We start from the raw sequence: 18,378 nt of genomic DNA on the forward strand, positions 1-18,378 counted from the left end.
AAAATTTTCTGTCGCAGCGACTTTATAGCGTTTCCCACGACAAACTGCAAGGGCCATCCCCCATTTAAATATAAAACATGGGTTTCCTTTTGTGGTTTCATTGGGTATTTTAATTTTTGAACTATGTAGATTGGTATTTTAAAATATATTCGTGTTTCCCCTTTGGGTGTTTTTGGTTGGTGTTGTTTCACGACATGAAGGGTAAAACAACTAAGAAAGGCGGCAAAGGCCGAGCCTCTGGTGGGATTAAAAAAGATGGAAATCGAAAGAATAAGGGTCATGGTGTTAAACCTAAAGATCCTGATGACGATGAATATTTATCGGATATCGAGGCGGAGTACCTCGACGACATACCCGAGTTTATCGCAAAGAAAGTTCACAAAATGGTGAATGAGAACGACCAAGAGTCAATTAAGTGAGTTTTATTCTATTATATGGGCAGTGATGATGTATAATGACAAGCATATATCCTATATGTTGTTGAGGAAATGTGGATATCTGAGCCCTTTTATTCTGTAACCACATTTTACACATTTATATTTAGGATCGCAATAGTCAATGATTCTGACTTCCTGAGTCAGGATAAGCTGGTATCTGATACTCTCAATGAGATTGATGGTTTTATGCCTGAGAGTTCGATACCCAGTAGTACCATAGAGATCGGTCAGCTGAGCGAGCGCATCTTTAAAATTCCAGAGGCTGAGACAGAATCAATTCGTAAGATGAGAGCAGTATTTAGTGAGATTGGCGTATATATGTCAAAATACACTAGTGGTGGTCTTCCAAAAGCATTTAAATTTCTTCCTCGTATGTCAAATTGGGAAGAATTTTTAGAGCTGACCCATCCGGAGAACTGGACGCCTAATGCTATGTATGAGGCTACTCGTATATTGGCATCTAACATGACTGATAGCACGGTTGAAAAATTCTACAGCAAAGTGCTTTTGCCAACTGTGCGTAAAGACATTCGCGGCAGTAGGAAGTTAAACTACCATTTATATATGGCATTAAAGAAAGCTATGTATAAGCCAACAGCTTGGTTTAAGGGTATTATGGTACCTTTAGTCGAGGAGGTGAGTTTTGCGTGAATGAGTGGTAGGAGAAATTAAATGATGATTGATACTAATTGACGTTATAATGTCAGGATTCGTATCGCCCCAGTCTGATATATAATACGCTCCTTGTTTTCATTTTTAATTTGCTAATCATTTTACAGGGCTGTTTATATCGTGAGGCTGCTATTATCGGAAATATATTACGTCGTATGTCAATACCTATACTTCATGCATCTGCTTTCATTCTACGATTATGTCAATGTCAAAGATGGTATGGTAGCAGCAGTTTTATTATGTCTATCATGCTTCAAAAGCAGTACAACTTGCCAAAGAATGTAGGTTTTCTTTGCTTTTGTTATGGTAGTTTTTAATGATGATACACCGACCTTAAGCCAGTTCTGCTTCTGAGAACTTGATGACAACGGTCGCCCATTCTGATCATTTTTTATGCAAAGTCACTCTGAATTTCACGTAACGTGTCTTTCAATTTTCCCTTTGCTATAAAAACACTTCCATTCATCTTCTATGGGTTATGCTCAGTGTAACCGCCTGTTGTTTGGAATACATGCTGTGTTATAGCGTTTTAGTTATAATTCAATAGGTTGTGCAAGAATGTGTACAATATTTCTGCAAATTTGAAAATTTTGGCGACCTATTACCTGTAATATGGCATCAGTCCTTGCTTATTCTGGTTACAAGTTATAAGCGTAAGTTTATACACGATATTGCAATCGATGATGTCACACATGAAGTCCTAGACTATGTCTATGCGGACTTAAAGTTATCCCTGTCTGATGATTTGCTATAACTATGTCACGTAGAATATACACATTGAATTTCAGATTATTTCACTCCAGCTGATTTCGCTAGCATAAAGCGATTGACAAAGGTACACGTGCATCCTCATATAACTCCTGCTATCATTCACTTGTTGTCGTGTACGATAAACGAAGTTGAAATTTAACATAAAAGTGGTATATGATGACTAACACAATGGGAATCTCTCCGATTTTGTTGAGGATTTGTTACGTCTGAACCACAATAATAACCTATCGGTTAAATAATATTTTGTAAATACCGAAATTTGTATATGCGTAACTAGAAGGCATCTCGTGTGGTATACCGGGGTTATCAGATACAAAACACATTGTTGGAATACATAATAATTATGTCCCTATATTCCATTAATACGGTTAATACGTTATTTTTGGGGGCAATCTGTATGATTAGATGATCTTAGCCGAACGTGAATCTCGGACCTTGGCATTCCCCATAACTGGGAGTTGGCCTCGTTTTCCATTATATACTATCGGTTTATTATTCAAACATTTATACACATATTAAACACTGCAAAGGTATGTTTTACTGCGTATTTCGTGGTGTCATTGGGTTTGGTTGACGTTAGTAAGGAGGGTCGTTTGATGTCAGGGTTAATAAAGCGAATCCTCCCGATGAAATTAAGGCACACCTTTCTTGTAACCATGTGATATTTTGTTTATACGTTTTGTAGGACAATGACAGTCAGGAAAGAAATGAAGATCGAGGCCCCAAGGTCTGGTATCGCTGGTATGTTTCTAATATAACACTATATTCATCCAATTTCAGTCGGCCTCAACAAGGGTCACATCACTACTCCCATTCCATTGGTGAAGAGTGTACGTCCTAGTCGCAAGAAGGGTTTGAAGACAAAACGCAACGCTTTGGTTTCTGAGGTTATCCGTGAGGTTTGCGGCTTTGCTCCATACGAGAGGCACATGATCGAGCTCATCAAGACTGGTTCTGCTTCTGCTCAGAAACGTGCTCTTAAATTCGCTAAGAAGCGTTTGGGTACTCTTCGTCGTGCTAAGACTAAGAACGATGAGATGATGCGCGTCGTTGAGTTACAGCGTAAGCGCAAGGCATGAACACACAACACCATCGCGTACCATTAATAGTGTACATCATATTCTTATATGTTATGTGTTACTGTTTATAAAATTGTAAGCGTTACTATAATGCAGCACAGGCCCCTATTATATTACCGGGTGTAACGCTTGGGTGTATATATATTTATTTTACATAACCATGGCAAAAGGTATCCGTGCGAAGTCGTTGCGGAGATATCGCACAGCTAAACGTCATGTTATCAACGGTAATGCTTATGTGTGGTGAATGTCCTATATTTTGTAGAACTCGTTGAGTTACCCTTAGTAAAGGAAGCAAATCGCAAAGTCCGCCTTCTTCAATGTGGTATTGATATAACCCCGGAGATCAAGCCAAATAAATTTCTTGAACCAGGTAAATGCATTGAATCAGTGTTACACATTTTCCAGATAATCCTGATGCTGTGTTTCCCCAACGTGTGGTTAAGCCTGCAATAGATCTCCGATCGGAGGCTTTGCCATATTCAGGTATGTTATGTGTATATATGACATTATACCTAGGTCTTGCTGGTATGTATAACAGGCGTAAATTTAGCCCTGAGGAGATTCGTGAGAGTCAGTATCTCTCTGTTGTTCAGGGTCATTTGTTACCACCTCAAGGTGAAATCGCAATGTCTATAGATGAGGCCCCTGTTTCTATAAGTAGTACAGCGCGTGAGGGTAACTACAAGCGTGGCAAGGCTCACGCTCATGCTGCTAAGAAGTTAAAGTCCATCAAGAAGCGAAAGTGATAAAACTGTTTCTTAAGATTGAAAATACGCGTTTTATGATGATGTTTGTTTTGGTTGTGCAGCGGCCGCTTCCTTTTTGTTTTTGGCAATACGCTTATTCTCTGTCATGTTATCAATTAGGTTGTGGAGTGCGAGTATGGCCCTGAGTATGCTACCTAGATATATTGCCAAGGATGTGTCGTTCATGTTAATGATAAATGCCTCTTTAATAGCATCACTATCTACCGACGGAAATAGATTTAGTATATCCTGCGTGTTATAAATGGAGAACATATATATTACCTGTAGCATGTAAACGATGGCAGGGTTAAGGTTATACTGTCCACCGATAACTCCTTTAAGGTAATCTACAATTTCAGCAAGTTTGAGCACTAGTGACTTCAGAGCCAACACTTTATTGTCAACCTAGGCAGAATCTTAGTCACTGATATTGCAAACTCACTTTGGTGGACAGCGTGGAAGTGGTCACGTTTGTTAAATCGCGCAACAAGTGTTCCAATCCAACTTCCTCAGCTTCAAAAGCGCCTGTGGAAATTTGAATTAACACCGTTTATTACTAACCCATTTCAGAGGGAACATGTGCAAATGTCCTTCTGAATCTTCTATCACTGGTTGGTTCTTCTACTGATACATATGCTTCTATTGGGACTTCTTCCTTCTATACAATGTTTGAAATAGATAGAAATCAAACGTACTTGATTGATATCGACTATAATATAAATTGGATTTGGACAGTATTTGCGATAGAGTTCATGAATTTCCAAATCAGCAGGTTTACATTTAGGTCCGGTGCTGTACCAGCCTAGTACCTTTTCCTTTGTATTTATCTGTAGATTGTGTGTTTAATATGTTGCGACTCGATGAGCTTACTTTTTTGAACATTGTGAACATGCGTTCATGGTAGTTATGGTCAAAAAACCAAACCAATGGATTTTTAGTATCCTCTTCGAATGGTACTGCGTATGAATTAGTGATGTGTATGTCTCCTTCTATCATCTCTCCAAGAATTGTGCCAACAACTCGTCGCGAGGTCCCCGCGGCAGCTCTGTTGTAATGGTCTACCACTGAGAGCATTACGATCGGGTGTAATACCACCTTTTTATGTGAAGAGAGAAACGCCATCTTCTTTATTTGTTCCATTTTGTATATATAATATATTTGTATTTATACTAAATTGTTGTGTCACGTGCCGTACCCACGTAACACATCACATTAAAAATGTCTAACACAAAGCTTTACGAGATTCTTGGTGTAGAGCCTGGCGTTTCCACTCGCGAAATTGTAAAAGCGTATCGCATTGCTGCTCTTAAGACACACCCGGATAAGCTTGCTAGATTATCTGAGGAAGAACGTGTATGTTCGGAATGCTGAAATCTAATGTTTTTAGGAGAAAGCAAAGAACAGTTTCTTACAGCTTCAACATGCTTATGAGATATTGAGAGACGATGAGTCTCGTGCTAATTATGATAATTTTGGTATGTACATTCTAAGAAAGTTGTATTGTTCTCAGGATGGGAAGGCGAAAATGATGATGCATTTATTAGGGCTTATGAGTATTATAAGGATCCGCTAACATCGGAGGATATAGATGCTTTTTCAAAGACATACAAGTCCAGTAGTGCTGAGCACGATGACTTGCTTGAGTTTTATAAAAAGTGGGTTACATAATTGTCGAATAACTTCTGTTAGGCATGATGGCGACATCCATGATATATTATTATACATTCCTCTTAGTGAAGCCAGTGATCTGGATCGCTTTGTTAAATTCTACAACGATAAGATAGCATCTGACGTTGGTTGCATTAATATGGTTTTATGTTGCTCAGGAGCTGGAGTCAACATCGAAGTATAAGAAGAGCAGTACGACATCGGCTCTTAAAGACATCAAACAGCGGTACAAGAAAAAGATGCAGAAAGAGCGGAAGCGTTCAAATGATAGGTATGTTGTAATTTTTTGATTTGATATGGGCTTTAGTGAAAGTTTGGACGATCTCGCTGCGCAGATTATGGTATTGGAGGCGTTTATTTTACTCAGATTTACACAGGCCAATCGCAAAAAGCGCGAGCAAGCATTTGATTCGGTGATTAGCAACTTGGAGAAAAAGTATGGTTCAAAGGTAAGTGATACTATTTACACTATCATTTAGCGCAGAAGTTGAAGAAGTGATCACACTATGGGTGGTATTTCTGGTATTCTTCCCTCCTACGCATTTGTAATGTTATAAAATATCACTTACTTCGAATTTCGGTGCTGCGTATGCTTGTTCCATCCATGGTTCCAATGTTGCATTACATGGCAAGCTGAGCGGTTCAATTTTTGGCGTTTCCGCCATTGCCAAAATTCCGTTATTCATTGGAAACAAGGTCGCCTTGACTTCGTTTGCATTTGATTGTGTATTGAAACCTGCGAATGTGGTTGTATTCCCAAACGCTTGGTTTCCAAAAGTAGATGTGCTGTTTTGTCCAAATCCAGTAGTGCTGAATCCTGTTGCATTATTGCCAAAACCGGAACTACTGTTATTTGTTCCAAATCCATTAGAAGTGAAAGGACCGGTGTTAAATCCCTGTGTTTGGCCAAAAGGGGTAGTATTGGTCGATTGCCCAATTCCAGAATTACTACCAAATATAGACGGTTGTGTTTGTCCAAACCCAGTACTTCCAAAAGATGCGGTTGTATTATTTTGCCCGAAACCGGTACTTCCAAAAGATGTATTGCTTTGACCAAATCCCGTTGTACCAAACGTGGAGTTTGGCTGCCCGAATGATGGTGACGTATTTTGTCCAAACGGGGAGGTGGCGTTCCTATTGCCAAATGGGCTTGTAGTGGCAAGATTGTTTTGTGCATTCTGTCCAAACCCAGTGGTACTGAATCCACTCTTATTACCACCGAATCCACCACTATTATAATTGTTCAATCCAAAACCAGAAGATCCAAAGGTAGTCGACACATTATTTTGTCCGATAGCACTGCTGCCGAACCCCTGATTGGTATTGGTGCTTTGCCCAAAACCATTAGAAGTAAACGATCCCGTATTGAAACCTTGTGCTGTATTGTTCAAAGATCCCGCGCCAAAACCTTGCGAAAACAGGGTGTTTGATTGTTCTGATATTGGTTTTACTCCTGCAATTGTTTCTGCCGTTCCTTCTGATGACTTACCAGAACTTTGTCCGAACGCGGTTGATGTAAAAGAAGTTGTCTTATTTTGCGATTGCCCAAAATTATTTGATGTGAACGGGGCTGTACTAAACGTTACACTGGATCCGAACGTAGTATTGCCTGATCCGAATCCGAAGGCAGTATTACTTTGTCCACCAAATCCAGTGCTTTGACTTCCAAATCCATTTGTGAAACCTGAATTAACGTTTGATCCAAATGCGGAATTCGTTCCGAAGCCTGATGTATTGGTATTACCACCGAAAGATGACGCCGCCGTTACTCCACCAAAGTTGGACCCTGTACTGGGTGTTCCAAATGCATTATTCTGTCCGAATCCAGCTGCGGGTGTAATTGTAGACCCAAATCCAACTGCATTATTTGCTGTGTTTCCTGTCAACATGTGTGATATCGATAATATGGCTTACCGAAGTTCGGAGTGGTGGCAGTATTATTACCAAAGAATGAGCTGTTTGTGGATGTGTTTTGGGTATTATTCCCAAACAATCCGTTTGAGAGCTGCCCATGAGACTGGGCTCCGAAAAACGCCATTTATTTCATACTGGTGTGTATGCTACTAGGGAGGTGAATACCCACAATAGGATGATTATACTATTAACTGTTACTTTAGGATGATGTACCATCTATACTGACCTTTGTGGCCCTATTTGGTATTTTGCGTTTGGAATCAACTCCTTTGAATAGTTGTGATAATTTTGAGTTGATTCTTTCTTGGTTTACGATAATGCTACCCATTTGTGCTTTGTGTTGTGCATATTTTAACGCCATTTTACGTTCTTTAACATCTCCTTCCATCGATAACACGTTTGATTTACTGTTTATTGTGTAGTCTTGTTGTATATCGGCATAACTTGATGCAAGTCCTAGCATGGGTCTGACCCATTTTTGTACAATTGACCTAATGAGTACTCTATTAGCATCTGTTTCGTCTGGATGTTTCCACAATGCAACTATTTGTCTTCCAAGATCGTTATCTCTAAGATCACTTGGTTGGAATGGTAGCAATAATGCTATTTCTAGCACTTTAGCTCTAACCGTAAGATTAGGGAGTGTTCCATCTGGTAGTGGCGATATCCATGCTGCCATGGCTACGGCAGCACCTTCTGTTATACACCAGTTTCTCCACGCTGGTTTAGCAAAATTAGATAAATCGTTAATCATCTTCAGTTTAGCCAAGCCTGGTTTACCCTGTTGCACGGCGGCAAGATCATCCGAAGCGGCCTTTAACATCCTATCTATTAACTGTCTACAGTAGTGTTGACATTCTTCCGGTGTCATTTGTACAGTTTTCTTCCTACGTTCCTTGACCCTTTTCAGCACTTCGTCGAAGTATATCTTTCCAGCAGTCGCATTTTTCTTCTTTTGTACTTTTCTTTCTGATACATCATTATCTGAGTCATAATCCGCATCTAGATGGTTCTTATCAAAAGCATTTGTCGGCGGTATGAAATCTCCATCAATGTCATGATTCTTTTTGCTTCTGTTTTTTTTATTCAAACTTGTTTTCTTGGGCACTTTGATGTTTTCCGATGAATCACTCGTGTTATGAGCTGCTGATGTGTCATAATCCTCGTCTTTACCGATAAATGCCTTCTTACTCAATCTATTCTTGCCCTCAGCTGTGGAATCAACATCTTCGTTTGGCGTACCAGACGTTTCTACCGTATGCTCTGTGTTTTCATTGTCTGATTCTGATGGAATACTATGATTTTGTTCAGTTTGTTCGACGTCATCAAACTCTAGCGTTGGTGACGCTGGAGCTGAGTCCTGCAGGGTGGGCTCATTTTGCGTTTCGATTCCATCACTAAGATCCGATAATTCATCATAGCTTTGATCCATTTTTAAGAATATATAATACTATCGCTACGGTGCGTTAAGGGTCACACATGTGGCGTTGTGTTGCTGGAGTTATGGTGGCGTTACTTATGATCATTTAGTATAGTTTGTGTCGATAACTGCCAATTCTATAAAATGGACATCCATTTGTTTGAGTGTGTTTCTGCGTTGTACGTCTAGCGTGTGTTCTTGTGCGTTGCGGTATTGTCCATTGATAAACACAAATATGGCTTCATTATTCATGCTTCCAAATATCCCATAATGACACAAGTAAGGTCCTACATAGAATAAGTTTTTAATGCATTGTACTTTGAATGTATCGTTTTTTAGATAGCTATCCAATTCTACCATATCAATAGCATCTTGTTTTTTGTGTCCTATTGTCTCCAGATATGCTGACAGGTTATTGATACGCTTAGCCTTTGATAGCCATTGAGCCACTTGTGATATGTCCACTTTGCATTCAGTATTGCCAAATACATCTGCAATAGCGACTAATGGCACTGCAGCAGTCAATAGATTTGGTGAATCTTGCGAAAAGAACAGGGTTGTATAAGCTTCGATTTGCTTTATAGGATTGATTGGTGTTTTCAAGACTACATTGAGGTATTCCAAAAGTTCCTGTGGCACTGTGTTATGATCTGTAACGAAGACAATTTCTGTTGTATAGCTGTAGAAATTGTGGAGTAGCCAATCTTCAATAGGTATTGTTGCACATTCTTTAAGGTGGTGAGACCATCCGTAATCATTTAAGAGGGATATCAGAAGTGCATATCTTGCAATTATATTCTCTGCTATATACGGAGTTGAATGACTTGTCCTTTGCTTAAGCCACTCTAGCAATGTATATAAAGGGTCTATATTTGGCCCTTTGTCATGGCATTTTTGCAATACGTCCATTATCGTTACTGGTACGTACTTACTATTGTACTTAGTGTGAAAATCTCCGACTTCGGTAATGAAGGCTTTCATTATTCCCATGACATTCATGTAATAGATGATAGAATTCCAGTACAGCATTTCCCTTTTACTTTCCGTCGTTAAATTCCACAATTGCATGGCTGCGACTATTACAGCGGTTTTAAACCCTCTATTCTCGGTAAATTCTCTACTTGATGCCACATACGTGAGGAATAGTGCAAAATCCTTCAATGTTCTTAAGATTCCTTCTCCTCTTAGAAGTTCATTAAATTTACCCAATGCATTGCACATGGGTTCCATTCCTTCTGATGTCAGTTTATATATAGCTGCACGATGCCATAATTTTATATTGTTCAGAGGTATGAGATCATTAGTGCCGAATGATACTTTAACAAAATCACCATCATTCATTTTGAGCATGTTGTCCATCGTTTGTTTTATATTGGTTTCCTGTTGCTCCGATATCTTTGGTTCAGCCATTTTATACATTTCAATGCAATGGATATTGCCTACTAGTGAGAACGGCTCTAGAAGATGCAGGTTTGCATTAAGATCAGCCATGCATTTACTGACGAAGCAATGATCGTAGTTACCCAGGAATACCTTATAAGTATACATCAATTTGGCTACCAAGCTGGGTATGTATGCAACCTCTGTGTGGTATACCATCTCCTTATACTCAAACAAGGAAGATACGATATGGTCAAAGACATCGGTCGGTATCGTATGTGCTATAATCGCTAGGTTGTAGAACAGGTGTGCTGCTTGCGAATGTGTGAATTTATCCAAGATACATGACATTCTATGCGCAATTCTTTCTACTATATTTGGCGATGGGTACATTGGTAGAATTGCCGATATTGCCATCATTGTTTTCGGGCTACAAAAGTCTATTCCATTTGCATTGGATTCCAAAGCTTTCATTATTTCCAGAAGGCATTCATGACCCTTTCCTGTATGCGACATCCTTATAATATTGGGGTTCAAGATTCTATGTAGCGTTTCATCAGGTAGATTTGTAATATCGAAGTCTGGCTTAACCATTGAAGACAGTATGACATTGTTCATATAGTCAAATGCCTTTACATCATATGCCTTAAGATGTGCCAGGCTCCATAAAATTTGCGATGCGGATTCAATATCCCAGCCATCTTCTGCCATTATTGCGATATCTAGTTTTTGTATAATTTCAGCTATCCCCTTGAAGCGCCATTTACTAAGGGAAGCTAATATTTTGACGATATGCGATACCTTTAGCGTTTCATCATTCATAAAACAAGCTCTAAGTGCCACTTTAATGAGTTTATTCCATATCTTTTGAGAGTCGTTGTGCCAAGCTGCTAGTGCTCTCTGTAACACAATAATTCGCGTGTCTAATGGGTACAGTGCCAACCGTTCGGTTATACGTTCACAGATGTATTCTCTGTGTGATTTCCTATTATCGTTATTACATTCCGTTGTATCTATTAGTTTGGTGTCTAGAACCTTGCCTGCGTATAGCGTAGCGTTGGACACTCTTAACAGGGAATACAGCAGTTTCTTATCATGTTTGTCCAGTGGAAACGACGTATGTTTTAAAGTATCATTGCGATTAGAATTACATACTGCATCGAAGTACTCAAAATCGAATGGTATGGGTTCATGGGATGCTTCTTCCGATTCTACGTTTCGATGCTCTATAGGTCGCATCCGAGTAACTCTTCCGCGCCATCTTATGGCATTTTTGCATATCATTATAACAAAGTGATTTCACGGAGTGTCCTAGCATTGGTTGACGTCGGCAGTGTTGATATCACCATTATACGCTGCATTTCACACACACTATTAATAAATACGTACGCATCATTTATCGATAGATTCGCGTCATATAGCGGATCTACATCGCTGTAATATAGCAATATACTACTCCTCGGGACTCCCCATGGTGGTACATTCATATTTGTCTTACATCTAATTCTATCGCAAATTAACGATAGAAATGGATGGTTTAAAGGAGCAAGTCGTTAATAGGAGCAGTGTGTATGTTTCTATGCACGTAAGTTGTTTTTATTTTTGATGTGTAAGCTATGTACAGACTGACTCGATAGAGTTATCTCCCGAGGAGCTTGAATCACTGAACAAATACGATGAATCTCACCCTAATGTTACTTATCAAGGACCTCCTTTGGGTAATTTTACTAGTGTGTTGTATGATAACATTCTATTTGCAGAGTATGATGAGACGGATGACACATCAAGCAATTCTGGTTGGTGTGGATCGCTGAGTTGGTTTATGCACGAATTCGTCCTTGATAATACTCCTGCCTTTACATTTTTGTTATATTTTGTTTTATTTTCTCTTGGAATGTGCTTCGGTCCTTGTAGGTTTACTAGTGTGTATGTATAATTATCCATTTTCAGTGACTTTGCCATTGTTGAAGCGTATAAGGCCTGATAGAGTCAATATCATTCCAGGTAATATGCTTCGCGAGGTTAGACATTTCTTTGTTTTGTTTATTTGTTACAGATAAAATCGGTTGACACTGTTGGTGCCGGCTTATCGCATTTTAGATCGATCCTTAATGCGTTGTGTTTCCTTTTTACCACTATGGGTGTTATGTTTATAACTTTAATCATTGTGTTATGTTTAAGGTGGGTCTAGTATTTCTATTTTAACTTGTGCTAGGTACATTTCAATCAAGTTGATTGTCCAACCGTTGTATCACATAACATATTTGGCTGTGATTGCGACATATGCTATGGACCCTGCTGCTTCTTATTGCGTTTGGACAATTTGTAACTACTTATTGATTCGGAAGTACATCAATCCAGGTAATCCGTTCTGTTTTCTTGTATATCATCTTTGCAGTCTTCGAAGATAATAACGGCTCATCAATATTATTCTACCGTTTTGTCGGTTTCGGTAACAATATGCAATCTTGGTACGAGATTGATCCTCGTTGTTACACCTTAACGAATTCCATATTCCAGTTATTGATATTGATGGCTTTGCGTAAACTGGTACTGAGTTCATTACTATTCTTTTTTGAAGTGACATTCCTTCCGAATTACAGTGGCGAGCTGGTTTCATATTTGAAGGAGCAGGCTCTATTGCGCAAGTTTAACATTGCCTGGTATGTTTGAGTTTTTATTATTTAGTATGCTTAGGATGAACCTCATGAACTGTGCTCGCAAGAGTGACCACTATGCTGTGATTGAAGCTGTGAATTCTGCTAATCGTTCGATAGAGCAGTTACCTCGTCCTGAGACTCCTATTACTTACAATCACCGTGTATATTATGACTCAAGTCACTTTACTATATTCCGTCAGCCCATTAAATCAGGTCGCATGTTACAGCGTAAGAATGACATGAAGGTAAAGGCAGAGCTTCCTCAATTTTGTAAGGAGCGTTGGATTGAGAAGTCTATGAGTAACATGTTGACTAACTGGACTGCTTTACATCAGATGGTGCACAATCCTCCAGAATTACTATTTCCTGACTTTTACGTTCCTTTAGTTTCTAAGAAGACTGTTCAGGAGTATTCTCGGTTATTATTTGACCACATATATGAAACCATGAGTGCTTTAGGTCATCCTCATATAACTGAGGCTATGGGTGAGGAGATTCGCAAGTTGCACTCTGCTCGTTCTACTATGGAGAACGTTCCTAACACCAGCCGTTCATCCGGTCGTCGTTCGGAGCGTGCATCTTTGCAGCCAACTGTTGTTCAGAAAAGTAGTAAGAAATCGTCAACTGCTAAGGCATCTTCTGAGGACGGTGATTCTGGTGATGAGAGTAACCACGCGCACGCTGACGCTCCTTTGGATCCTATTGCTACTGAGCGTGACGAGATGCGTGTTATAACTCGTCGTATGTTTACTTTACTTCAGCCAGCAGTTGTTGATGACTTCTTTAATACCTTTGATACTGGTAACTGTGGGAGCGTTACGTCGAACATATTCACGAAGAATGTTCTTTACATGTGTTCTTTAAGGAAGAGGCTGATTAGTGCTTTGAAAAATCAGCGAAGCATTTTGAGTCTTGTTAACCGTTTGTTGAGTACGGCTTTATGGTTTTTGTTATGTGTCTTGTATTTGATGACATTACGTGTGAACAAGAACATTGTGTTGCCATCGGTTATTGGTTTTATGTCGGCTATGATTGTAGCGCTAAGTTACATGTATAACAGTTTCATTACTGCGATTATTTTTGTGGTATTATCAAACCCTTATAATGTGGGCGACCGTGTTCGTATTAACGACGGTGAGGCTATGTACGTCAGTTCGATTAGCACATACAACACTGTTTTCCGTTGTATTCACGAGAAGATCGTTATATATCAGAATGCTCAACTAAGTTCTATGAAGATTGCGAATGAGACTCGTGCTCGTCATGCTATAATGGAGGTGACGTTATGTATTAGTGGTAGCACTACTCCTGCTGCTCAGAAGCAGTTGATAGAGAACGTGAAGAGTTTTGTTAATCACCAGCCTCGTGTATATGTTCACAACGGTTGTTTTGTTTATGTATCACAGATTCAGATTTCTCACTTTTACAATTTGAAATTCTTGATAACGTTTATGGACAATTGGTTGTCTCCGGGCCATATTTTCATTTTACAGAAGGGTCTGTTGTCATATATATTGAAGCAATGTGGTATGCTGGGCATTACCTACCGTGCTCCTATGAAGCCTGTTATTTTGAGTGGGAATTTCCCTTTTAAAGGTTCTCTTGATAATGTTCAGGGTGCTTTACAGTTACCTGCTGTTATGGAGATTCCTAATGCTTGATTGCGCTTTAATCCATTGTATGGTTTATTTGCTCTTTCGACATTGATTTAATGTATCGCTACGTATAATGACTATAGATAATTAGTAATTGTGGTTATATGACCGATTGCATTGTGCATAGGTGGACAGTTAAGTGTTCCCCGTGCCTCGTACTATTTAAATGTTCACGGAAACGTGCCCATTAAAAATCGTGCCGTATAAAATTAACATCGGAGTGTGGCCTAAATCCCTTGTTAACAATTATCAAGGTTCAAAAATGCTCTCATCATCAAACCTGGATGATTGATCTCACAGACAAAACCAATAATGGTACTTTCTGGTCATACAGAGCTATCGTCATAATCCACTATACCTCCTTCTGCGATTGCAAAAACAGCTTCACCTTCCGGTAGTGATGGTGAATTATAGACTTTGCACACTCTGCTGTTACCTCTCGCTTTTCTCAAGAACAGTCTGGTTTGAGTGTTCTGAGCAACTACATGGCCACCCACTGGGACCTTGTCATTCCCACCCATAAAGGAGGACATATTATCGACTCTTGCCATTACCTGGTTAGTCACAACTACTGCGACACCGTAAATATCTGCTAGGCGCTTCAGAGCTCTGAAATACTTGCCAAGGCTCATCTGCCTGGCTGCTAGCTCACCACGTCCTGTGTAGTCTGTCCTATATAGTGCAGTTGCACTGTCTACGATTAACATGGCAAACCTTGATTGCGCCATGTAATGGGCTGCCTCAACAAGCATATCAAATTGTTGCTCAGTATTGGACACCTTAACGTATACGATATTCGCCACGCATTCCGCGTGTGATAGCCCAAAACGATTTGCAATCGGGCCTAGTCTTTCAGGTCTAAACGAATTTTGGGTATCTATCCATAGACATTTCCCTTCTCCGCCATTCTGCTCAATAGGCAGTTGGGATGTAATCTGTATATAATGAACAGGTATATTAAATGGTTACAAAATGTATGACTATAACACTTACTGCTAGAGTGTGACATAGTTGAGTTTTGCCGGTGCTAAAGTCACCTATAATTTCGGTAATGCTGCCAGATTCAATACCGCCTTGCAACAAAGCGTCAAGTGCTGTAGAACCCGTGGTAAACTTGATTAGATTGAGTCTACATTCAAGATATTCAGCCGCTGTACATATATCTGGTGGGCATAGTTCTTTAACAATTTCTTTGATCTTTGCTACTTTCTGCTCACTCAGTCCCTTGACCTCCAATAGTGTCTTGGAAGCGACCTGGGCTATACTATCCAGGGTCACATATCCGGCTGACGGTCATTAGATGATATATATTGGCACCTACCAGCTTTTAGTACATCGATATCGCGTTGAAGGAATCCTTTACTGAGTAGACATTCCACAACCTGTAGTCCCGAGGCATAGGTATCCGTATACGGCACGACTATTGAATTTTCAACTCTCTGCAGCTCTTGGCAAGACATTCTTAGTGTAATTAGCGATTTGTTTTGTTTTATTAATGGTGTGTGTAGACAATTGGTGAAGTACACACCTCATCTGATGCTAAAAAATATGGCTAGTTAATTATCCTTATAAAATCCCACATTTGACATTGAGTAGAGTGTTTCTGCAATAATAAACGATTGTGCCCTTTGTTCCGCTACTTTGGTGTTGAGTGTCTTCAAGTTCCTGCTTATGCTGTGCACCTTTATGTAATGACGTACTGCTGCATTAATTGTATCCGTTTTTCAATAAAATTTCTTGCCTCTTCAATCTCCATATCAACATAAAATTGGTAACCGATGTGTATGAGTATATGTCTATCTTGTCTATATCCTTATGTGTATCTATACAATGACCTACGTTCTTGCGGGTAGGAATATATTATTCCCTGCGTCTACAAACGCCTTTATTCCAACATCCAGTTTACTCAATATCTTAATATTGTTTAACAATATTTTGCTGCGTTCTGTATATCTCAATCAGGGCACCTACTTGTTGATTATATTTGCCAGGATTTTATCACGTTCAGATTTTGCTGCCGTGATACCATAATCTAATATACTTTCTACAGACTCTGCATCTTGTATTTGCGGCGGTTGCAGCTCCCGGAGTACCTCTATGACCTCCGAGTCCGCTAGCTGTTCATCACTACTATTTATCATGTTCTATACTGAATTATAAAATTAATTATGTTTTTCTTTTGTTTTATTTTTAATGGCCAATTTTTTCTGTCTGAGCTTTTCGGCAGCTTCTTCTTTGCGTTGTTTATCGTTCTGCGTGGTGTGTTTGTTTGTATTATGGCATTACCTCAATTCTAGTGAGAAGCTTTCTGGTTTTATTTGACATCATTGCTTTCGCCATATGCTTGACTTCAGGTGTCTGCATGGGTGATTTGATACGGAATATAGCATTTACCATATTAGTCTCTTGCTTGATATTTTCTTGGAACTCCATTCGTTTTTCTTTGAGGTCCTCGGGGTCATCTGTTAAGTCATGTATAATTAAATGTAGACCTACCTTCGGGTAGATTCTTCCGTAGCGCTTCCCTGATTAGGTTATCCAGCTCAACCTTTCTATCTGGTACCTCCGCATCGTCAACAAACGGTGACAGGTGATGTGGAAGCTTAACTCCGGGTGCGTACTGTTGTACCGGTAATAAAATGCCACAGTTTAGGCAGTCAAACACATATTGCGGTTGGACGTAATCCTTTTTGATATCAAGTTCTATGGAAGTATATAGAGAAGCTATGTCCGCCTACCTGTAATGGGCCTGTCAATTACAACATGTGTTGCGTTATCAATATCCGATAAAATGCCACCAGCGGATGTAATAACTAGGCTTGTGGGAACCAGTGGTACTTCAGATGAAATGAAAAAACGCATTCCTGTAAAAATGCCTTCAGTAACCGTGGCAGCTCCAGTAACATCCATATGCACGTAATCAATAGTGACATTCTCCATGTTTGGCTTAATAACCGGTGGATATGAAAGTCCCGCCATGGCGTAAAGCTTAAAGTTGGCCAGTTTGATCAATTCAATATAATATTCCACAAAAGTAGATATAACCTTGAAGTCGACCTCCTCAGGAAGAGTCTGTAGTGATTTAGCACGTTAAACAATTTTTAGATAAAATGTCAGCTAAACCTGATCAAATACCCACCTGGGAGAAACAGTGCGGGAGTATCCATGTAACAGTTTCACCTAGTATTTCCGCTTGGAAATAGAAACCTTTAATAGAAATAAAGGTCTTCTTTAGACAGCGCGTTTCACTGACATATTTAAGAAAATGCTGCAAATGAAGGTGGCAAGCAGCAGTGAGCTTAGGGTCAACACCCCTCTTGGAATCAGCTGGTAGTGCTGCAAATTATTGAATAAAAGTATCGAATAGTACGAGTGGCATATAAAATACATGATACAACAAGCTTACCTGCAACAGCTGCGATGGTAGAAACTGCATCATCGAGATCGGCCACAGCATTAACGAGAGCTGGGCACCTTTCCTTAACGATTTCCTTTAGGGAATACCTTGGTGTTCTTTTTTTTGCCAATTTAGCATCCAAAAACTCTTCCCTTGCCACCAGTCTACGGTAACGTTTCAAATGGGCGCTTATATCTCTAAACTTCGACAGCAATTCACCAGCTGCCAGGTACCTAACATCGTTTATATGGTAGTATATCTTATCCTTCTTAATTTTCTTGCGATTGATGCCCTTACTGGTCAGGGTGTAACCGCTGGTCAGATCTCTTGGGTATACACCCTTGAGGATACATAGCCGTTGAAAGTCCTTAAGCGACACCTGTAGCTTTTTGAGGGCTTGACTACGCGTAATATAGTTACGCGTGTTGCCCTCGGTATTAGGCTTCTTCTTAAGCGTCATTGCGTTTATAATATAAATGACCTTCTGCAACACTATGGTGTTGGTATTAAGGTTACCACATATGAATTAAATATAATGAAACTATTTACACAGATATTGTTTTATAAAATCTGTGT

At 39.5% G+C, this 18,378-nt stretch overlaps 12 protein-coding genes across 12 annotated transcripts; 5 read left to right on the forward strand and 7 right to left on the reverse strand.

The window, feature by feature from the left end:
* The first annotated feature begins 144 nt into the window (after positions 1–144).
* BBOV_II003450 (Bystin (adhesion) family protein) lies at positions 145–2,135 on the forward strand. The gene is made up of 5 exons (XM_001609818.2): positions 145–415; positions 545–1,073; positions 1,217–1,390; positions 1,657–1,762; positions 1,898–2,135. The coding sequence occupies exons 1-5, from the start codon at positions 195–197 to the stop codon at positions 2,017–2,019; spliced, it is 1,152 nt and encodes a 383-aa protein (XP_001609868.1). The 5' UTR covers positions 145–194; the 3' UTR covers positions 2,020–2,135.
* Positions 2,136–2,350: 215 nt separating this feature from the next.
* Positions 2,351–3,005, forward strand: BBOV_II003460 (putative 60S ribosomal protein L36). The gene is made up of 3 exons (XM_001609819.2): positions 2,351–2,410; positions 2,566–2,621; positions 2,661–3,005. The coding sequence occupies exons 2-3, from the start codon at positions 2,570–2,572 to the stop codon at positions 2,957–2,959; spliced, it is 351 nt and encodes a 116-aa protein (XP_001609869.1). The 5' UTR covers positions 2,351–2,410; positions 2,566–2,569; the 3' UTR covers positions 2,960–3,005.
* An 89-nt stretch (positions 3,006–3,094) lies between these two features.
* On the forward strand, positions 3,095–3,738 carry BBOV_II003470 (uncharacterized protein). Its single transcript, XM_051767904.1, has 4 exons — positions 3,095–3,186; positions 3,225–3,332; positions 3,368–3,445; positions 3,479–3,738. The coding sequence occupies exons 1-4, from the start codon at positions 3,120–3,122 to the stop codon at positions 3,706–3,708; spliced, it is 483 nt and encodes a 160-aa protein (XP_051623150.1). The 5' UTR covers positions 3,095–3,119; the 3' UTR covers positions 3,709–3,738.
* Positions 3,712–4,873, reverse strand: BBOV_II003480 (putative 26S proteasome regulatory particle non-ATPase subunit8). The gene is made up of 6 exons (XM_001609821.2): positions 4,579–4,873; positions 4,404–4,535; positions 4,270–4,366; positions 4,151–4,233; positions 3,991–4,113; positions 3,712–3,957 (listed from the first exon to the last, which is right to left on the reverse strand). Exons 1-6 carry the CDS (start codon positions 4,846–4,848, stop codon positions 3,742–3,744), a joined length of 921 nt encoding a protein of 306 aa, XP_001609871.1. The 5' UTR covers positions 4,849–4,873; the 3' UTR covers positions 3,712–3,741.
* A 23-nt stretch (positions 4,874–4,896) lies between these two features.
* BBOV_II003490 (DnaJ domain family protein) lies at positions 4,897–5,886 on the forward strand. The gene is made up of 8 exons (XM_051767614.1): positions 4,897–5,061; positions 5,096–5,183; positions 5,219–5,363; positions 5,398–5,500; positions 5,535–5,647; positions 5,684–5,717; positions 5,754–5,825; positions 5,861–5,886. Exons 1-8 carry the CDS (start codon positions 4,927–4,929, stop codon positions 5,873–5,875), a joined length of 705 nt encoding a protein of 234 aa, XP_051623151.1. The 5' UTR covers positions 4,897–4,926; the 3' UTR covers positions 5,876–5,886.
* Positions 5,869–7,438, reverse strand: BBOV_II003500 (uncharacterized protein). Its single transcript, XM_051767710.1, has 4 exons — positions 7,291–7,438; positions 6,866–7,255; positions 5,946–6,829; positions 5,869–5,911 (listed from the first exon to the last, which is right to left on the reverse strand). The coding sequence occupies exons 1-4, from the start codon at positions 7,412–7,414 to the stop codon at positions 5,876–5,878; spliced, it is 1,434 nt and encodes a 477-aa protein (XP_051623152.1). The 5' UTR covers positions 7,415–7,438; the 3' UTR covers positions 5,869–5,875.
* A 16-nt stretch (positions 7,439–7,454) lies between these two features.
* BBOV_II003510 (TFIIS helical bundle-like domain family protein) lies at positions 7,455–8,752 on the reverse strand. The gene has a single exon (XM_001609824.2). It carries the CDS (start codon positions 8,720–8,722, stop codon positions 7,490–7,492), a length of 1,233 nt encoding a protein of 410 aa, XP_001609874.1. The 5' UTR covers positions 8,723–8,752; the 3' UTR covers positions 7,455–7,489.
* A 15-nt stretch (positions 8,753–8,767) lies between these two features.
* On the reverse strand, positions 8,768–11,489 carry BBOV_II003520 (uncharacterized protein). Its single transcript, XM_001609825.2, has one exon. It carries the CDS (start codon positions 11,372–11,374, stop codon positions 8,813–8,815), a length of 2,562 nt encoding a protein of 853 aa, XP_001609875.2. The 5' UTR covers positions 11,375–11,489; the 3' UTR covers positions 8,768–8,812.
* Positions 11,490–11,578: 89 nt separating this feature from the next.
* On the forward strand, positions 11,579–14,466 carry BBOV_II003530 (Mechanosensitive ion channel family protein). Its single transcript, XM_001609826.2, has 8 exons — positions 11,579–11,675; positions 11,715–11,808; positions 11,851–12,000; positions 12,041–12,111; positions 12,147–12,271; positions 12,306–12,451; positions 12,489–12,753; positions 12,788–14,466. The coding sequence occupies exons 1-8, from the start codon at positions 11,619–11,621 to the stop codon at positions 14,409–14,411; spliced, it is 2,532 nt and encodes an 843-aa protein (XP_001609876.2). The 5' UTR covers positions 11,579–11,618; the 3' UTR covers positions 14,412–14,466.
* On the reverse strand, positions 14,457–15,915 carry BBOV_II003540 (DNA repair protein rhp51). Its single transcript, XM_001609827.2, has 3 exons — positions 15,727–15,915; positions 15,399–15,691; positions 14,457–15,340 (listed from the first exon to the last, which is right to left on the reverse strand). Exons 1-3 carry the CDS (start codon positions 15,863–15,865, stop codon positions 14,732–14,734), a joined length of 1,041 nt encoding a protein of 346 aa, XP_001609877.1. The 5' UTR covers positions 15,866–15,915; the 3' UTR covers positions 14,457–14,731.
* A 31-nt stretch (positions 15,916–15,946) lies between these two features.
* Positions 15,947–16,564, reverse strand: BBOV_II003545 (Prefoldin subunit family protein). Its single transcript, XM_051767707.1, has 4 exons — positions 16,377–16,564; positions 16,245–16,343; positions 16,106–16,210; positions 15,947–16,070 (listed from the first exon to the last, which is right to left on the reverse strand). Exons 1-4 carry the CDS (start codon positions 16,544–16,546, stop codon positions 15,962–15,964), a joined length of 483 nt encoding a protein of 160 aa, XP_051623859.1. The 5' UTR covers positions 16,547–16,564; the 3' UTR covers positions 15,947–15,961.
* On the reverse strand, positions 16,543–18,317 carry BBOV_II003550 (Pescadillo N-terminus family protein). The gene is made up of 7 exons (XM_051767418.1): positions 17,812–18,317; positions 17,545–17,741; positions 17,144–17,477; positions 16,902–17,108; positions 16,800–16,867; positions 16,692–16,763; positions 16,543–16,657 (listed from the first exon to the last, which is right to left on the reverse strand). Exons 1-7 carry the CDS (start codon positions 18,260–18,262, stop codon positions 16,568–16,570), a joined length of 1,419 nt encoding a protein of 472 aa, XP_051623153.1. The 5' UTR covers positions 18,263–18,317; the 3' UTR covers positions 16,543–16,567.
* Between the last annotated feature and the right edge of the window lie 61 nt (positions 18,318–18,378).

Source organism: Babesia bovis, chromosome 2, assembly GCF_000165395.2.
Source record: "Babesia bovis T2Bo chromosome 2, whole genome shotgun sequence".
Classification (NCBI taxonomy): domain Eukaryota; phylum Apicomplexa; class Aconoidasida; order Piroplasmida; family Babesiidae; genus Babesia; species Babesia bovis.

Excerpts from the sequence above, each read along its gene's own strand:
- BBOV_II003450 (XM_001609818.2), top strand. The coding sequence starts at position 195 with ATGAAGGGTAAAACAACTAAGAAAGGCGGCAAAGGCCGAGCCTCTGGT. Across the intron at positions 416-544 it reads AACGACCAAGAGTCAATTAA|GATCGCAATAGTCAATGATT; the intron begins GTGAGTTTTATT and ends ATTTATATTTAG. Across the intron at positions 1,763-1,897 it reads TCTGGTTACAAGTTATAAGC|ATTATTTCACTCCAGCTGAT; the intron begins GTAAGTTTATAC and ends ATTGAATTTCAG.
- BBOV_II003460 (XM_001609819.2), top strand. The coding sequence starts at position 2,570 with ATGACAGTCAGGAAAGAAATGAAGATCGAGGCCCCAAGGTCTGGTATC. Across the intron at positions 2,622-2,660 it reads CCCAAGGTCTGGTATCGCTG|TCGGCCTCAACAAGGGTCAC; the intron begins GTATGTTTCTAA and ends ATCCAATTTCAG.
- BBOV_II003470 (XM_051767904.1), top strand. The coding sequence starts at position 3,120 with ATGGCAAAAGGTATCCGTGCGAAGTCGTTGCGGAGATATCGCACAGCT. Across the intron at positions 3,333-3,367 it reads AAATAAATTTCTTGAACCAG|ATAATCCTGATGCTGTGTTT; the intron begins GTAAATGCATTG and ends CACATTTTCCAG. Across the intron at positions 3,446-3,478 it reads GGAGGCTTTGCCATATTCAG|GTCTTGCTGGTATGTATAAC; the intron begins GTATGTTATGTG and ends CATTATACCTAG.
- BBOV_II003480 (XM_001609821.2), bottom strand. The coding sequence starts at position 4,848 with ATGGAACAAATAAAGAAGATGGCGTTTCTCTCTTCACATAAAAAGGTG. Across the intron at positions 4,367-4,403 it reads TTATAGTCGATATCAATCAA|AAGGAAGAAGTCCCAATAGA; the intron begins GTACGTTTGATT and ends AACATTGTATAG. Across the intron at positions 4,234-4,269 it reads ACATGTTCCCTCTGAAATGG|GCGCTTTTGAAGCTGAGGAA; the intron begins GTTAGTAATAAA and ends AAATTTCCACAG.
- BBOV_II003490 (XM_051767614.1), top strand. The coding sequence starts at position 4,927 with ATGTCTAACACAAAGCTTTACGAGATTCTTGGTGTAGAGCCTGGCGTT. Across the intron at positions 5,648-5,683 it reads CGGAAGCGTTCAAATGATAG|TGAAAGTTTGGACGATCTCG; the intron begins GTATGTTGTAAT and ends TATGGGCTTTAG. Across the intron at positions 5,718-5,753 it reads ATCTCGCTGCGCAGATTATG|GCCAATCGCAAAAAGCGCGA; the intron begins GTATTGGAGGCG and ends AGATTTACACAG.
- BBOV_II003500 (XM_051767710.1), bottom strand. The coding sequence starts at position 7,414 with ATGGCGTTTTTCGGAGCCCAGTCTCATGGGCAGCTCTCAAACGGATTG. Across the intron at positions 7,256-7,290 it reads TGCCACCACTCCGAACTTCG|GAAACACAGCAAATAATGCA; the intron begins GTAAGCCATATT and ends ACATGTTGACAG. Across the intron at positions 6,830-6,865 it reads CGCGTTCGGACAAAGTTCTG|GAGTAAAACCAATATCAGAA; the intron begins GTAAGTCATCAG and ends AAACAATTGCAG.
- BBOV_II003510 (XM_001609824.2), bottom strand. The coding sequence starts at position 8,722 with ATGGATCAAAGCTATGATGAATTATCGGATCTTAGTGATGGAATCGAA.
- BBOV_II003520 (XM_001609825.2), bottom strand. The coding sequence starts at position 11,374 with ATGATATGCAAAAATGCCATAAGATGGCGCGGAAGAGTTACTCGGATG.
- BBOV_II003530 (XM_001609826.2), top strand. The coding sequence starts at position 11,619 with ATGGATGGTTTAAAGGAGCAAGTCGTTAATAGGAGCAGTGTGTATGTT. Across the intron at positions 12,001-12,040 it reads TGGAATGTGCTTCGGTCCTT|TGACTTTGCCATTGTTGAAG; the intron begins GTAGGTTTACTA and ends ATCCATTTTCAG. Across the intron at positions 12,754-12,787 it reads CGCAAGTTTAACATTGCCTG|GATGAACCTCATGAACTGTG; the intron begins GTATGTTTGAGT and ends TAGTATGCTTAG.
- BBOV_II003540 (XM_001609827.2), bottom strand. The coding sequence starts at position 15,865 with ATGTCTTGCCAAGAGCTGCAGAGAGTTGAAAATTCAATAGTCGTGCCG. Across the intron at positions 15,692-15,726 it reads TATCGATGTACTAAAAGCTG|CCGGATATGTGACCCTGGAT; the intron begins GTAGGTGCCAAT and ends AATGACCGTCAG. Across the intron at positions 15,341-15,398 it reads AACTATGTCACACTCTAGCA|ATTACATCCCAACTGCCTAT; the intron begins GTAAGTGTTATA and ends CATTATATACAG.
- BBOV_II003545 (XM_051767707.1), bottom strand. The coding sequence starts at position 16,546 with ATGATAAATAGTAGTGATGAACAGCTAGCGGACTCGGAGGTCATAGAG. Across the intron at positions 16,344-16,376 it reads CTGGCAAATATAATCAACAA|CAAAATATTGTTAAACAATA; the intron begins GTAGGTGCCCTG and ends TACAGAACGCAG. Across the intron at positions 16,071-16,105 it reads CGGATACAATTAATGCAGCA|GAACTTGAAGACACTCAACA; the intron begins GTACGTCATTAC and ends CAGCATAAGCAG.
- BBOV_II003550 (XM_051767418.1), bottom strand. The coding sequence starts at position 18,262 with ATGACGCTTAAGAAGAAGCCTAATACCGAGGGCAACACGCGTAACTAT. Across the intron at positions 17,109-17,143 it reads AATTGACAGGCCCATTACAG|AACTTGATATCAAAAAGGAT; the intron begins GTAGGCGGACAT and ends ATACTTCCATAG. Across the intron at positions 16,868-16,901 it reads ACGGAAGAATCTACCCGAAG|ATGACCCCGAGGACCTCAAA; the intron begins GTAGGTCTACAT and ends ATGACTTAACAG.